At 47.5% G+C, this 17,027-nt stretch overlaps 1 protein-coding gene across 1 annotated transcript in view; it reads right to left on the reverse strand.

The window, feature by feature from the left end:
• SMG5 (SMG5 nonsense mediated mRNA decay factor) overlaps positions 1 to 17,027 on the reverse strand; it is a 38,949-nt gene that overhangs the window by 4,639 nt on the left and 17,283 nt on the right. The window contains exons 9-21 of the mRNA XM_090052063.1: positions 16,199 to 16,267; positions 15,378 to 15,586; positions 14,186 to 14,323; positions 10,458 to 11,168; positions 7,686 to 7,855; positions 6,560 to 6,635; positions 6,006 to 6,181; positions 5,717 to 5,875; positions 4,312 to 4,371; positions 3,268 to 3,427; positions 2,544 to 2,634; positions 1,554 to 1,628; positions 928 to 1,066 (exon numbers count right to left, since the gene is read on the reverse strand). Of these exons, the coding sequence (XP_089908189.1) occupies positions 928 to 1,066; positions 1,554 to 1,628; positions 2,544 to 2,634; positions 3,268 to 3,427; positions 4,312 to 4,371; positions 5,717 to 5,875; positions 6,006 to 6,181; positions 6,560 to 6,635; positions 7,686 to 7,855; positions 10,458 to 11,168; positions 14,186 to 14,323; positions 15,378 to 15,586; positions 16,199 to 16,267 (2,233 nt within the window). The remainder of the gene's footprint in view (positions 1 to 927; positions 1,067 to 1,553; positions 1,629 to 2,543; positions 2,635 to 3,267; positions 3,428 to 4,311; positions 4,372 to 5,716; positions 5,876 to 6,005; positions 6,182 to 6,559; positions 6,636 to 7,685; positions 7,856 to 10,457; positions 11,169 to 14,185; positions 14,324 to 15,377; positions 15,587 to 16,198; positions 16,268 to 17,027) is intronic.

Raw genomic sequence — 17,027 nt, forward strand, 5'->3', positions numbered from 1 at the left:
CAAAGACACTGGAGGACTCACCCAGAGGATACAGAGCACAGCCAAGAAATGAACCCAGCTCTCGAGTCCCTGTGCAGCGTCAGCAAGCTGCTCCATTTCTCTCAGTCTCACTGCTTTTCACCTTCTTTAGTTCCACAGTAGGGGAAAGTTTTAGGGAGTTTCGTAAGTCGCGAGAATCAGTATGGTACTCTCCAGGTCTGGGATGGAAAAATCTAGCAACTCCCCAAAACAGGCCATGGATCCCACCAGATTCTGTGGATCCAGACCTCTGTTCAGTCCAGCATTAAATTTCTGCAGATCAGGTGCTTTTCCTAGTGCCCTGGAGAAAGTTCCACTGCAGACAGTTCTCAGGGCTGGGAAATCTTTCCTGATACTCTTCTCAAACCCTTTGTTCCTTCCCCACTATATTTAGTTCTCCCTATTTGGCCCATCTTGTCTATGGTGGAACTGCCCCAAACATGTCACCCACATTAGTACAAACTAATGTTGGGCATTTAAAATTTCCCAAACAGAGCGAGATTGGTAACAAGAGAAAGTGGAAAAGAGGGAAGAGTTTACTCTTTTCCAGAGGAGCAAGGTTAGCCAGAGGCCCTGGTTCTCAACACACCAAGTTCTCACCTCAGCAGCTTTGAACTCAGCCAAATGTCCATAAACCATAAGATCAAGTTCTCATTCCCCTTTGAGCCCCCTTACTCTACCAGACTGGTGTAAAGTGGTGTGAATTACTGTCATGCTTTCCCTAAAGGCCCTTTTGCTCTACCAAAATGGAAAAAGGGGCTCTAGAAAAAGGGAAAGACTTATTTAATCCAGGTGCTAGCTACCAAGAATGAGCTTAGGCAGAAAATACTGTAAGACTGTTACTAACCTGGCACTTTGACAGATTTCATCAGCTGTTTTAACAGAGCTATTTTACTGCAAGGTACTCACCTGCATTGGAGAAGAGAAGGTGCTGGGGTTGTCCAGCTGAAAGCCAGTTATGATGGTCACCATCCCTGTGGTGTCATCTTCTCCATTCCCCTGTGACACCGTCAGCTGTTTGCAGCTATCCAATATTTTATAGAGATTCCTGCCACAGTGAAGTAAAATATAAAACTCAGTTACTAGCCATCTGTGCAAAGGGTGATGGCTTAGAAATCTGGAAGAGGTACAGGCAGCTGCAGAGTGAATTGCAGGTGGTAGAGCCAGTCTGAGCCCCATTTTACAGTAAGACCTACAAGCCCAAACTAAAAGCATGGTCCCATTGTGCTAGGACCTGTAAATATGAAGTGAAAGGAAGATCTCAACTTCTGAAAGTTTGCAATGAAATAGGGAAATGGAGGCAGAGGAAACAGAGGGCAAGGTGTTTGCCCAGCATCACACACGGCAGTTTATGAAACAACTGGAAATAGAACCCAGGTGTCCTGGGACCACAACTGCCCCTTGTTTGGGAAATCTGACAGCAACCGGAACAGGATCAAATCCAACAGCCCCTGAGACTAATCCCCAAACCCACCTCACAGGCAGGCAGTGAAGAGGCAAGACATCTAAAACCATGCACTAGGCCAGAAACTTACCAGGCATCTAAATCCTGTCTCTTCAATTTATGCCTCTCAAAGCTTTTCCCAGCATCTTTTTGACAGCGAATGTACCTGGGAAGAGACAGGATTCAATGAGTCTACACACGCGTTGTTAAAAGGGCTGAGGTTGATATTGAAAAGCAAAGGAAACAACCTGAAGTCAACAATCAGTGGCTGCTGGCCCCTGCCTGGACCTGCAAACACTTGGCTTTCCACTTGCTGGGGCAGGAGGAGCTCAGGATCATGATCCCAGGCTCACCTGGAAGTGGCAAGTAAGGTATGATTGCAATCTGATCCCCACTCCCAAAACTGTGCCTCTTGTGTGGAATGACAGGAGATGCAACTGTTGTGACAGAGGACCAGGGCTCAGAGCCCACTGCACGTCTAAATGAATGCGAGCCAGGGGCCTCAGTTTACCTAATTAGAAACACATGACTCATCTATCTGCTCTTCTGTTGATTCAATGAGTGCTACAAGAATGACTCTCAAATTTTCCTCTAAGGAAGCCCTGCTGGCTTGCCTACCAGGATTAATCTGTGTATTATTGATTCATTATAATGGAGGTTGATGTTTCCACCTCCCTTCTTGATCAGGAGGTGGCAACTGTCTGATTGCTGGTAGAGCAGCTAATTTTAATGAGTCTCCACGTGTGGTGGGCAGCTCAGCCATTTCATTCTTATGGGAATTTGGCCAAGACAATGAGGTTATTATATTCTGCCTGCTTAATATTCGCTTGCAATTCAGTTAGAGAAACAGTTCCTCAAGTCCCATCCTAAGATGCTGGGTAGAATCAGGTGCTAGCTAACAGCTGCAACACCACACCCTAGAAGCAGCTGCATTTCACTCCTGAGCAAGCAAACTGTACGAGTGCATGAGAGGGCACCACGCTGCATCTGCACCCATGTTTCTTGGCTGGACGTCTGGTGGTAGCCATGGTGTCAAGGTTTTATATTAAAACCAAGGGGAAAGAGAACAGTCTGCTCTTACCTGTTTCCCTTTTTAAATTCAGCCTCCAAATACCGGATGCTGTCTCGTGCACCTGCATTCTCCTTTTTTAGGAAGTCCAAGCCATCAATCACTAGCAGAAAGTGGAAGGGAGAAATGAGCTACATTTTGCCAGGTGGATCCAGCTGTGGTAAGACCCTTCCCTGAGGGAAGTGGGGGCACACCCACGGAGACATGGACCTCCCATCTGTTTCTTCCAGGCATTAAGTGTGGGCCGAACACAAGGTAACGTAGGTTGGACACACAGGCTTCACCCACCATCAGCTATGTCAGCTGTCATCCAAACACATAGGAATGCACCTTTTCTAAGCTTTCAAGGTGTCAGTATTTATTTTCTGCATTTATACAAGCTCGCTGGACAATTTTGGCAGGGAAAATCCTCTCTGAACTAACAGGCAGGCCTCTGCTGAGAATCTAAAGGCCATGACTGATCGCATCAGAGAAATCAGGCTGAAAGGGACCTCCATACGTCATCTAGTCCAAACACCTGCCTGAGGAAGGATCATCCCTATCCAAACCAAATCTCAATGGAGTTCACTCCACAACAGCAAACACTGTCCTTGGCTATGGATCAGTGCTAATTCTTTTTGGCTGTCAGTGGGAGTCAAAAATCTCTCAGTGGGAGTCAAAGCCGTTGGCTTTTACTCCCTTCAGACCAGTGCAAGCCAAGTTTCTCCACCAGGTGGTAAGAGGCAGCTTGCTTTACCTGTTCGAGGGATGATGAGGATGAACCGCCCGCTGCTGGCTAACTGCCTGATGATGCCAAGGTGCTGGCAGAGAGCCTGGGTGTCTGGGACGAGATAAGGGGACATGGCAGACTGAGCTTTGGGCTGCTGCAGACTCCCCTCCAGCTGAGAAACCTCCAGCTGAAATAGGACAGCAACAGCACGAGATTAAGAACTTCTCCTGGTGTCTGCATGGAAACCTAAGGGCAAGGGACCCATGATGATACCTTCTGCTCCCCACCACGCAGCCAGGACATGCCCACCCAATCTTGCCCGACAGCTTTCATCCAGTGGATGGCAAAAGCTCTCTCCCTCCAACCCTGCAGGAAGTTCAACCCTCTGCCTTTAAACAACAGTCTCCACGGTGATACAGTTGATCCCATCTGGTACCCACATAGATAAAATTATGTATATTTTTCCTGGAACTCTATTGAGGAGCCTGCACCCACTCCATAGACTGACTGATACAGGGGCAGATTTTTCTTCTCTCCCCTTAACTGATAGAATGAGCCATTCAAACCTATCTGTATCCTGGACATATGAGGCAGGGCAGGGTTGAACCTTGGAGTAATTGGTTTAGACAGGCATATGGTTTTACGGGCAACAACCTACTTTGTCTGCTGCTAGAAACAGATGATAGGTCTGGTGCATCTTTTTGAAGGACAGCTCGCAAGAGCCTCCTTATAAGAGCATTTAATAATAATGATACTTCATATTTATAGTGCCTTACACATGCAGCTACCCAACTTTATGGAGTCCTACAAAGCTTTTTCAAATCTCTTTAACCCCATTCCGGACGGGTAAAAAAGGGTCATGGAACAAGTCAGCAACAAGACCAGGAATCCTGGCTGCTGAAACCCTGCTCTAGCTGCAGTCATGCAGACAGTACAACTTCTTCTACAGTTTCGCTTCTCCCACAGGTAAGTGCACTGAGCATAAGATGTGCAGACCAGGTTTACTCATGCATAAGGCTAGCCACGCGAAGTCACCAGGCCAGGCAACCAGTGACGAGTATGGTCCCATACCTGCAGTCGTAGCTGAGCCATGTCTCTCATTAATCTGTTCCGACGAGCTTCCTCAGCAGCCTAATTAGAAAAATAAGCTTATAAATAAAATGAGTAGGAAAAGCACAAGGTGCTCTTGTGACAGGGGTCACAAGAGATGAAAAATGGGAGAGAACTGAATGGCTTGGGGGGTTGGGAATGAAAGCTTTCACCTGTAGGGCACTGGCTTAACTCAAGCCAAAGGTGTTCCTGTGGGCTAGTGGCTCATGGGCAGTAGCCCTGACAAAAATCATTGAAAATGAGGGATGGAAGGGACCCTCGGGAGGTCACATCTAGTCCAACCGCCTGGTCAAAGCAGTACCAGCCCCAGCTAGATCCCAGCCAAAGCTTTGTCTGTCTGGGCCTTAAAAAAACCTCCAAGGATGGAGATTCCACTACCTCCCTAGATAGCCTGTTCCAGTGTTTCACCTCCCTCCTAGTGAGAAAGTTTGTCCTAACATCCAACCTAAACTTCTCTTGCTGCATCTTGAGACCACTGATCCTTATTCTGCCATTTGCCACCACTAAGAACAGTTCAGCTCCATCCTCTTTGCAACTCCCCTTCAGGGAACTGATGGCTGCTATCAATCCCTTTTCTTCTGCAGACTAAATAAGCCAGTTCCCTCAGCCTCTCCTGACAAGTCACATGCCTCAGCCTCCAAACCAGAAAGGCATCCACAATGCAAAAGACTACCACCACCCTGATCAGCTTTACTGGCCTTTTTGTCCATAGACCTAAGAGATAGTTCTAGGACTTCCACCTCCCTGCTAAGAGAGTCCCCTGTCTTGAAATGAAAGTGGGCTGGAGGGGCAGTACAGAACTGCTGTGCTGCAAGCTCCAGGGCTGTACATTCTGCATCTCTCTTGAGAAGCACGAGGCAGATTTATTAACCCACCAACTATTTGGGACTTTTCAGGCAGTGCTCCAGGGGGGTGCAAATTATCCTCTTAAAAGCAAGCAAGTCTGGACAGTAACAGACCTAGCTGCATTGTTGTTCCTGCAGACAGGAATGTAGCCAACCTTCCCTCACACTAGGCACAGGAGCCGGGTGGAAATGAGGAAAGGTAGCTGCCATACACAGGTGCTGAGGGCATGCACAGGTGCTCTGCTGTGTGCATACTAGTGCGTGCACAGGCCATTAAAAGGCACATACACTGCTGAATTTCAAGGAGCAGGCAGGTAGGATGGGCTTCTCAGTGCATGATGACTTAGCCATGAAACTAAGTCACTAATAACATGGCACTGCGTCACAAAAGGAAATGTATTAAGGTCCTGTCAAGAACTCAAGTGAGAGGAACAGGATGACATGTAGATACCTACTAACTGGAAAGGAAGTTAACCCTGGGCTCAGGTGGCCGCCCAGAGAATTAGCTTCTTCTGACTCACCATGTGGAACTGGGCCTCAGCTTGGTGCAGCAAGTTATCCTGCTCTGACTGGGCAATGCTAATGAAGATCCCGAGCTCCGAGTTGAATTGCAGGATGCTGCCTTGCAAGCGGGTGATGAAGTGGCCGAAACTCCGGACGCAGCAAATCCGAACCACAGACTGCAGGGGACAAGACCCTGTTAAACGGGGAGGTGGGGGGAGCCACAGGGGGCACGCCACAGCAGCATGACCTCTGGCTGAGACAACCTGGCCAAAGCCTGAACCCCGAGGCAGGGCCACCCACACTCACCTCCTCCACCGGCGAGAGGAAGGGTCTGTCCTGCTCAAAGTTAAACCTTTTGTGCGCGTTCTTCAGAGGTGGTAGGTTGCGAAGGGCCACATCCTCTGGGAGCAGCAAGTGGGTGCTCAGGTCTGGGAGCTCAGAGCCACTCAGCAAGTCCTTAACCTCATTACACAGGGCCAGCCCTGGGTTTGATAGAGAGAAAGGCAGCAAGACATAGTGAGCGGCTATAACAAATCAGATACAATCTGCCACTTCAGGACAGGCTTTATGCCATTCGCAGGCCTAATCTGAAGCTCACTGATCACACCCGATTTCCATCGCAAGATGCCAGGCTCTAAGAAGGTTTTAACCCATCAATACATGCTAGATGGCCAAGTATGCCAATTTAACAAGCTGAATTCTACCCTGCCAGCTAACCAAAGCACGCGAAGCAACTACTGAACTGGAAAGGCGATCAAATGCAGAAAGCCTGAATGAGATGAGGCTGGACAGGAGACATTTTCGGGGTTGGGGGGGAGAGGATAACGGTGGGAGAAAATATGCAGTGTGTTCCTCAGTACCTGGTTCTTGCAGTTGTGCAGCAGAAGGCAGGAGGTTCAAGAGCACAGACAGCCTGTTCCACAGACTTTGGGAGCTCTGGAAAAAAGGTTGCGGAATAGATCAGGCCAGGCAGACTTTCAAGCCAAAACAGATATAAACTATGAGGCCACACTGAGCTTCTGAAACACCTGCCAAAAACCTCCGAGAGTTTCGGAAATCGTTAACTTCAAAAGCAGAGATCGGGGAAGCCCAAGTGGAGGGCTGGGGTGGACTGGACTCCCTCAAGGTCACAGTGGGAAAGGGGCAAAGGCAGGACAGTCTGTCAGAAGCCCACACCCCCAGGCTCTTATCCCAAGCAGGAGGTTCCGCAGCTGCCTCTCTCCACAGCAACCCTTTGCCATTGCTCGCCCGCAATTTTTTGGCAAGTTGTCGAAATGGACAAAAGGCTAAACAGCAATTGTGAGAAATGGTCCCTGTCTAAATGTGGGTCTGTTCCATCAGGAGCTTTTGAGGTCGGAGTTTTGTCCTGAGCCTAACTCCCCTGTTCCCTCCACACTTATTTAAGGGACAGGCTTACAAAAAAACAATGCTATTACAAATGGTACATTTAAGCCCTGTAGATTCCCCACTCTTGTAAATGGAACACACCAATTTGATTACCGTACTGTCTCACATCCAACATGCCACAGAATAAAACATGTGCTTTGTTTTCGAGAGGCAGAACAAACTGAAATAGATATTTCCTAGTAGTAACAGCAGCAGCAGGGAGTCCAGCCTGCTCATTGTTCAGCTCCCTGTGCCCGCAGATTTTACTTTTGCCAGGTAACAAGAAGCAACTGACCTTACTGTATTTCTTGCAAATAATGTGCCCTGTAATTTCCAGCAGCTGTTGGATTTGTTTGTTTATTCGTTTTTTTGTGTTTTTTTTTTTTTTGGGGTGGGGGGGAATTTTGTTGTAAGCAAGAAAGTACAGTATGCACAGAGATTACCAAGCTGCAGTTTCTAAACGGAAGGGATCTGTTTAGCCATACAAAGCACTACTTTGGTACAGGAAGTGACGCTGCATCTAGCTGAAACTAGAGGCCTGAGTGCATTTCATCACCCAGGCTGACATGAACATCCTCCATCTAAACCAAGGCCCCACACCTGGGCACACATGATGATGAGGTCGGTGTTTGTTCGCAGCCAGTCCAGGAACACCTTGACAGTAGGAAGCAATCCCTCATTGGTGAGGATCTCCAGCTTCTCCTCAAGCGACTTCTCATTCCTGCAGGATTTGTTACTGATGATGCTTTCCTCCGAGTCAGACATGTCATCTGAAAATACAAAGCACAGCAGGGTTTAAGGGATTAGACCACAAGCAGAGAACCATGCTGGTATGTGCTTGAGAAACTGTATGGGAACAAGAAGGAAAATAACTTTAATGATTTCTCATTCCCTGCAGACTGGTGTCATCTCATGGCACTTCCAAATGCCTGTGCCTGCAGGAACTCTCTCTGTGTTGTCTATACAGCACCCAGCACCAAGGTGTCCCACTTCAGTGATCCAAGGTGATGCAGTAATATCAAGTAAGAGCAACTGAGAAAACTGAGAAATCTGGAATCTACTCCCAACTTCCAGAGCAAGCTACCAACATGCCCTGTCCCCGAGAAAAAGGAAACTGCTATATTCTACCCTAAGATGCCCAGATATGTGAGGCTGGTAACGGCAAAGTGCCAGAGAAGACAGGGCGAGGCTTATAACTTCCTCCCTCTTGTACAGCACCCGGCATGTTGTTGGCACCTCAGTGATGATGGGTCCCAAAACGCTTTACCACACAGGTCTCAGTTCAACCATCAAGGAATACCATTCTCTTCTGGAACCCATAGGCATACATTTGAGCCCTGGGTTCAGAGACCCTTTGTTTGTCCCTACCCAGTACATGTAATGGTGCTTCACACTGTCCTAGGTGGAACAGAAACTGTCCAATCATTCCACAGCCAACACCACATTGTCAAGCTGAAATCTGCTTTTTGAGAGCAAAACACGCAGCTTAAAGTTACCTGGCAGGAGCCAGGAATAAGCAGCGGAGGAGAAAAATGTTCTGCCGCTTGCAAAGAGGAATTAACATCCAGTTCAAACTTGTCCAGAGTGACAGGCAGGAGATACAAACTCAGGCACATGGGTTTAGAAACCTCCCTGTGCCACCAAAAGTCACACTGCTCTTGCTAAGGATCCCTTTCAGTAGAGCATCTCCCTGACTTATCCCTTGACCTTTGAATGGCAGCTGCATATAAAATAAATCTCCCTGCTATTAGGCCCCCAGGGAACTTTTCAAGATGCCTCCACAAAGTCCCTCTTCACTTGGCAAGAGGCTGCTCATGCATCTGTGTCCAACTGGCAGAATCCAAATTCTTTCCAGTGACCCCACAGAAACCAAGAAAAGGAGCCGGGGGGAAAGAGGGGGCGAGTCAGCTGCTCCTGGCACCTCCAAACCTGCAACTGGGTTTAAGGAGAGACCCTGCAGAGACCAGGTAGATCAACACCAGCTGCAGCTGGAACCTCAGCTGCTACAACAAGGGAGCGAGGCTCATCAGTGCAAAGCTAAATGCCCATTCTATGTCCTTCCAGGACAGAAGAATCATTGCCCCAGCAGATGTTTCTAGTCTTGTCATCTTTTTACTGGGAAAGAAAAATGGTTTGATAATCATACAAAATGAGGGCTGGATAGGACCTCAGGAAGTCATATAGTCCAAACCTTCATCAAAGCAGGACCAGGCCCAGCTAGATCATCCCAGCCAAGGCTTTGTCTAGCTGGGGCTTAAAAACTTCCAAGTATGGAGATTCTACCACCTGAGTAACCTGTTCCAGTACTTTACTGCCCTCCTAGATAAGGCCCATCTCTCCCCCTCCTCACAACCCTGATGTCAGAGACCTTTCTCTCCCATCAGGAAGGACTGAAGGAAGCCCCTTCCAAAGTAGGTTAACGCCAGTCAGAGTGTCTAGACTTAGACTTATAAGATGAGGCATCAGATCATGTTTGTTAGCTACATCTAATTCTGGCTACTCAATGCTGAGTCAAGCTAGTTAACGAGAACTAAAACTAAATTTGCAAGTAACACACTTGAGTACATATCAAGGCAGCACATTCATGTACAGGGGCTGCAGGAACACAATGCAAAATGCTTCCTTGCTCCTTAGGACAGAGGAGGCTGGAAAGCAGGACAAGCAAAACCAGACCAGCCTGAGATGCACTTGAAATGCAAAGGCTATATATGTAGTACAGCTCATCTGTTCCATGCCAGAACATGACTCTGATTGTATAATGCACACCCCACCATGGTTTTAAGAAATAGGCAGCGCCATCTGCTGAGCATCTGAAGACAGAAGCCAGAAGGACACAGGCACTGCCCCATTGCTTCTGCATTTCTGCCCCTGGCTTAGTCACATCTGCTGATGCAAACAAGTTTTCCCAAGCGTTACTTCTACATATGCAGCTCACATAGTCCCGACAGTTACGGGAGAAATACCTGAACGCAGCCTGCCTCAGCCACCATCAGGACCACAAGCTAGATTTCAACTGCAGAATTTTATAGGACTTTTTAAGGAGAAGAACAGTAATCATTTCTAACTCCAGCTGGGTGTGCAGCCTTAGCAAAGCTAAGTTTCATACAGACTGAATTAAATCAATCATCTTTACAGTCTAACCTTCCTCCTCTTCTCCTACACAGGCAAAATACACCAAGTGCCAATATTTGTTATCTTTTCCTGGCACTGAATCAGCACTCACTGAAACGAATGGCTTAAGAACATAAAGAAGTGCCAATGACTGGATCAGGCCATGAATGCATTTTGCCCACTATCCTGTGGATAGACCCAGGACCTTGTGTTCTTCATTACCCTTCACGCTCCCCTTTTAACCAAGCATGGGCTTCTCACCTTGCTCAACCAAGTTGGGCTTGTTCACATCTCCATTGATGCAGGGCTTGCTGCCCACTCCCTCCTTCAATGCGGTTGTTCCACTGGTCGGCTTCAGGAGGACGTTGCTGAAGGTGGGAGCCAGGCGGAAGCAGCGTTTGGTCTGGAAGAGCTGGGTGGACATGGCCTGCAGGTTGCTGGCTATGCTTGCCTCGTTTGTGCCCACAGACCCTGGCCCGTTGGCAGCAGGGTCAGGGTTCTCAGTCTTGGGGTTACCTGGGTTTTTAGAGTCCCCCAGCCCACTCCCCTCCACGCAGTTTTTTACGGCCTCCTTGGCCCTGCTTTTTGTGCTCCTGCTGCGGCTCCCTCCATCCTCACCCGGCTCATCCTCCATGTCCTCCAGGTCTGAGCGGGACTCCTGGCTGTTCATGTCTGAGTCCGTTTCTACATCAAAAGCAGCCTCTGCATCCTCGTCACTCTTCTCTGAGCCGCTCTCAGAGCCATCGCTGCCCTTGGCAGAGTCACGGCTGGAGTCCGAGTCAAAGCCTTCACTCAGGTCACTCTCATCCACTTTCTGGGGGTGGCGCCGACGCCGCAGGCAGGAGAGGCGCGAGTACTTCTTGCCTTTCTTGCCGTCGTTCTTCTGTTGCTCGGCGCTGGGCTGATGGTTGGCTAAGTCAGCCTCTGCTTCCTTCTCAATGGAGTTCACAGGCTCCCGAGGCTCTTGGTCATCTGAAGACGACAGCCAGAACAAAAAACCTTGGTTAGAAAAGCCCTGAGGTCTGATGCCATCAAGCGACTAACCCCAAGACAGAGGAAGTGTCAGCACCTCAGCTTAGGTGCTGTTTTTATAGGGCCTATCATTACACGATGCATCATGGCATCCTTGGGGAACAGTGCCACTTGTACAGAGCTAGATGAGTGCTAATACAAAGCAAGCAAACCCTGCACCTCTGCTGGCCCTGCTTCCACAGAAACACTGGTACTTAATTACAGACAGCTCGATTTCCTCCCCCTGGCTTTTACTAATCCCCTGAGCTGTTCAGTTACTGGCAGCAGAAATTTATCACAGCAAATGGAGTGAGACTCCTGTGCAACACTGGCTCAAACCCTACTCAATTCCTGTCAGTCAGGGAAAGTGCTCGCTATTACCTGATCAGCCAGTGGGTGGCCAGTGGGAAATTAATGAGCTGGGTTCTATTTTCTGGGGTTTAGGAGACTGATAATCAACATCCTTTACCGAGCAAGACCTACAGAACGGCCAAGGATAGAACAGGCCGTGGGAACAGAGTCCCTGCAAATCAAGGCCATAGTTTGTAGGAAGGAAAGAGAACTAGGAAGCTGGCATCCTTGCTGCCTAAGCTGGATCAGTTTTGTTATTAGATTCATATATGCTAGGGTTGGAAGGGACCTCAACAGGTCATCGAGTCCAACCCCTTGCCTAGGCAGGAAAGAGTGCTGGGGTCAGATGACCCAAGCCAGATGCCTATCCAGCCTTCTCTTAAAGAAGGCTGGATAAGCATCCCTTGGAAGCCCACTCCAAATTTTGGCCACCCTAGATGGGACTGCTGAGGCCAGCACAGCACGGCATTCATTCCTATACAAAACCACCTTCTCCCCAGTCTCCTCCCTCCACAGGAGATTCAACTAGACTAGTATATTCCCCAGCTGCGGGCCAGGTAGCCAAGGGAAGTGGTCCACTACTCATCAGTGGATTACTGTGGACTTCATTAGTGTTTTCAATTTAAAAACTCTGCTGATAAAGCTGTGTAGAGGTCCATGGGAAAATGCAAGGAATGAAAGACAAAAAAATGTGATTCATGAAATTTTTTTGCCAAGAACTCATGCCACTGGCCAAAAGCTAACTGTTCTCTTAATACACACTTACAAATCTCAGCTTAAAGAGTCCAGGGTTTGTGTTCTAACTGAGCCATTTGCATGGACTCCTAACTCAGATCTCTGCTCAAGTATCCAAGGGGCAGTGTGACTATACGCGTGCCAGACAAATTGGTTAAGCCTGACCACTTCTCCTAATCCGGGATTGAATGGGTTTAATCCACAATCTTTATTACAGCCGTATCACTTAGTGTCTTAAGAGGCTTAACTCACCTTTGTCTTATTCAAAACCAAGGGCAGGGGAAGAATCTGTATCAGCTCTACCAACACAACAGCATATTAGACACAGTTGGTGGAGTGATACAGGAGAGATCTCAAAGGAATATTCAGCGTGGAACGTTCTCCACTGGTTTTATTGTAAAGGAGTTTTATACTTTTTGTGCTACTTGAAGCTGGCAAAAGTGAATGAGGCAGGTAAACATGTGGTTGTTCTGAGGATGCGGCTATCTGGTATAAGGTGGAAATCATTTGGGAGGTACCTGGGATGGTCAGTGAAACGGTTTGTTGCAAGTGATTAAAACCCAGCACAATAACATTCTAATTTAATTAACGCTTCTCCCATATGCTGAAGTTAAGCTGTTCCCCATGTGCAATTAGATCAATACTTAGCACTTCACTTCCTGCCTGGCCACTTTCTAGAAAAACTCCCGTTTAATGAAACTACCCAAATACATCATTTGGGTCAAGAAAATGGCAAATTCTTTTTTCCACTGCACAGAATCTCCAAAGGGGACTGAAGACATTTTATTCCATCTTCAGTGACCTCAGCTTTGCTGAAAATTGCTTGATAGGCAAACTCTGGGAACAAAGATTTTGCCCATATTCCCTGAACAGCCGCAGCAAACACAGAAACAGAAAAAGCATCTTGTTGACACTGCCGTAATCCTCATCTCAAGGGGAGAGAAAGGAGTGCACTAAACAGCAACAGAAGGGGAATAAACCTCAAAGGTATGGGCGAGGGAGAAGAGATATTGAAGGAGACTGAGGTTTGGAAGGACAAATGCAGAGAGGCAGCAGAATGACATAAGGGAGACAAAAAAGTGGGGCAGAGAGAGCCATGGGGACTATACAGACAAGGTCTGTGAGCACAGCTGGAGCAAAAGCAATGGACAGTTTATAAAAGATGCAGGTACTCTGAATTGGAGTCTGAAGAGAACGGAGAAAAAGCAAAGACAATACGGGGCAGTTCTGGGGAGCGCATGTTGGCACAGCCATGCAAAATTTGAGGTCACCGGTGAATTACTAAGCAGCTACCTCCAGGCTGGCAAGAAGGCAGTCTGCTACCTCCCCCTTCCCATCAACCATGCAGCCACCTCCAAGCCTGGAGGATATTTCCCATTTTTTACTCCAGCAACCCCTTCTCTGGCAACATCTGTCAAGGTCACCCAGAACTGAGTATCTAAAGCAACAGAAGGGAGCTCCCCATGGCTGAGAACAAGGCCAAGCAGACATTATAGGCTACTGATGACACAGTGATGTCAGTCAGGAATGGGAGGTGGCTGACACCAGCTGTGGGAGAAGGAACTTTTAGCATAGATACAGTGATAACTGTATCTACAGCAGTGTAACCTGCTCCCTTCCTGGGGTGTGGTCTATCCATACAGTACAAAGCATGGCTTTGCTGGTATAGTTATGTCCATACTAGATGTGCTTTACCTGTACAAGATTGTGGTAGGGAAGATACAGCCTCAGCTGTGTAGATATGCCTGCCTCGCATAAAAGATCTAAAAGTTTAAGTTTTCCACATACATAGCAACTTCCCTGTACTGTCAATCTCATACTCAGTACATTTAGGAGAGGGAAGCAGTGGCTACATACAAAGACAGAGCAGTTGCTACCAACCTTTCTCTTACCTGTGCCGTCGCTCTGGAAGGCCGGGACTGGATTCTCCCCTTCCTCCAGCTCTGCTTGCAGACGAATATTGACATGATTGATCAGATGAGAAAAGAGGGCCAGTGTGAATGCAATGGCTGCACTGTACTGCTTTGAACCTGCAATGAGACGGCAAGATGATGAGGAGGGAACAGGTCGTCTCGATACTGCGACAAAATGGATGTTCCTTGAGTTTGATTTGCGGTCTGAGTTGGGAAAACTAATCCCTGCCCCCTCTGGGCTCTAACTCCATCCAAGAAGGACCTGCCGTCAGCCTAAGACCCATATACTATTGCACTTCCTGCTGCGTGGCAGAGACACAACATTCTTGATAAGCTGCATTCACCATCCAGGGGGTCCTATTTCACGAAAGATCTTCATTCATCCATGAATCTCAGGCATCACTGATGCTTTGTATCTCACCTTATGCGCAGGAAATCATTTTACTAAGCTGATCGCTATGGCAACCAAAGTGGTGTCAAGCATGCCAATCACTATGCATCTAGCAGGTGTCAGCACCAAGGCAGAAGAGCTGCTCAGGATGCCAAAACTGAGTATATAACTGAGAGTAATAAGTAAATGGAGGCTGAATATCAGGATGTCTCCTGACGATCTTCTTGTAAGTACATACGTGACCCCCACAACCATAATGCCCAAGTACCTCACAGCCTTTTAACACAACGCCTGTGTGCACATTTTACAGGTGACACTAAAAAACTATGGATTTTGCCCAAGACCATGAAGGACACTCATGATGGAACAGAGACCTGATCCTAGATGTCCAGATTATGAACCTAGTCCTATAATGCACTGGAATACCCGCCACTACCACCCCCATCATACTCACCCCCCGCCCCAAGGAAAGCAGGGGAGACACCCTCACTGTTTCACACTGTACTGGACACTAGAAGATGCTCTGTATGCTGGAATTCTAACAATGGGACCAGTCAGTCTGTCCTAAGGGGCCTTTTCCATCTCTGCCAAATATGAAGTGAGATAACATGAATGTCTAGCAGCCAGTATTCAGCTCTAAATGAATCCTCTGTAAAATGGATCCCCGTACCCCTGCAGACAGTCAGAGTTCACAAGGGGCATGTCCCCTTCCTTCTGTCACAGAACTAGAATTCAGCAAGCTGCTTTGCTAATGGGATAAGTTAATTATGCATTCGTTACCTGCCCTCTTGAGGCTGTGCACACTCATAAGGCAGACAATAACCATGCGGAAGATGAGCAGGTCAGGAAGGAAGGAGTACCCACTCTCATATTCCTCTTCATCTTCACTAGCTGAGCTCAGGTTGGGGGGAGAGGGCAGATAGAACAAGCAAAGGTTGAAATCCTCCAGCACCGACTGGCAAAGAGATGTCAGCTCGGAATCCACAGAGCTGGACAGAGAGGAGGAAACGAACAACTTCACCATCCAATCGCCCTAGGGTGAGTTAAGGTCCCCCATTCAATGAACAAAAAAATCCTGAAGAGTCAACCAGCATCAGGCAGGGCTTTACAGTGGACAAGGGGATTAAGCAATGTGTGTATTAAGCCCTGATCCAAAATAGTTTGGGATCAAGCAGTAAAGGGTTAATTTGGAGATATCAGGAAGTCCCCTGTCAGACAGAGAAAGTGCAGGAGAACCCACATGGTTGTACAAAGCTTCCCATTGAGGCCACACAACAGGTTCTGTTACTTTTTCCCCTGAACAAAGAGTGATAAGATTACAGGTGTCTTAAAGGAAGAAACTGCTCTGCAGTTCTTCACATGGGCAAGACTGGGAAGCCAATGCTCTCCTCCTGTCCCTGGCAGGAAAAGAGGACTGAGCAGAGATAAGAACAGTTGGGGGCAACAGGGCAAACAAAGGGCCTGAGAGGAAGAGCTCCTGGGTGCTCCACCTGCTGTCTTCCCATATATGTGATGCCAGTTAAATCATTTAACCCCTTAAGGGAACAATTTAGGATTTTCTTACTGAGTCAGACACAAGAGACCATGGAGAACTACCTTACCTGCTTTTGGGCTGCAGAAGACTCTGTAGGTACATAAAGCTCACCAGCAGTCTTTTTATATCTTTGCATCTGTCAGGGTAAAAATGTAATCATAAGGAAGCAAGCATCTCATCCATCAAACACAGGAGGAGAGAAATGCTGTTATTACTGTGCAAATCATTTCTCAGATAGTTATCAACATTCAGTAGGAGTAGCAGAGTAAATCAATTTATTTCTAGTCTTCTACCTTCCCTACAGAGACCCTAAAGTATGGTCAAAATAGACTCAGCCCTTGGAGAAACCTCCTCTGGAAAAGAGGCTTTGGTATTCTGCCCATTTCAGAATTGGTAGCTTAACTCTGAAAACAAGAAACATACCAAGATGTGGGTTGCAAAATTCACAGAAACATCAGAGTGAGTCAAGGCTTATGAGACTATTTGGTCTGGCAAAGAGCAAGTTCTTAACCTTGCAAGGATGTGCAAAGGAGGCTTGGCTTCACAAGAATCTCAGCCATTCCAGCTGAGGGACACCAGCATTATCCACTATTAATTCATAAGGTTTCTGAATCGCTTCTCCCTCAAGCTGAAAAATGGAAGTCAGATACCACAGGACCTGCCCACTGGTCTTGGTCGTGTGAAAATGCATCATGTATTGGGTTTGGGTAGATGCCATGTTGCATATCTACTAGGAGGAATCTATCTGGAAGCAGGCAGCTGACATGCAGGAATAAACCAAGCTTTGGAAACATGCTGTAACCCAGACCATGAGTGGAAGATCATAACGTGTAACAACCAAAGCCAGGAGAATGGAACAAGACAGAAAACACAAAAATTTAAGAGATTAAAACAGG

This window comes from Crocodylus siamensis, chromosome 6 (genome assembly GCF_052110815.1).
Source record: "Crocodylus siamensis isolate JL-2025a chromosome 6, ASM5211081v1, whole genome shotgun sequence".
Taxonomy (NCBI): domain Eukaryota; kingdom Metazoa; phylum Chordata; order Crocodylia; family Crocodylidae; genus Crocodylus; species Crocodylus siamensis.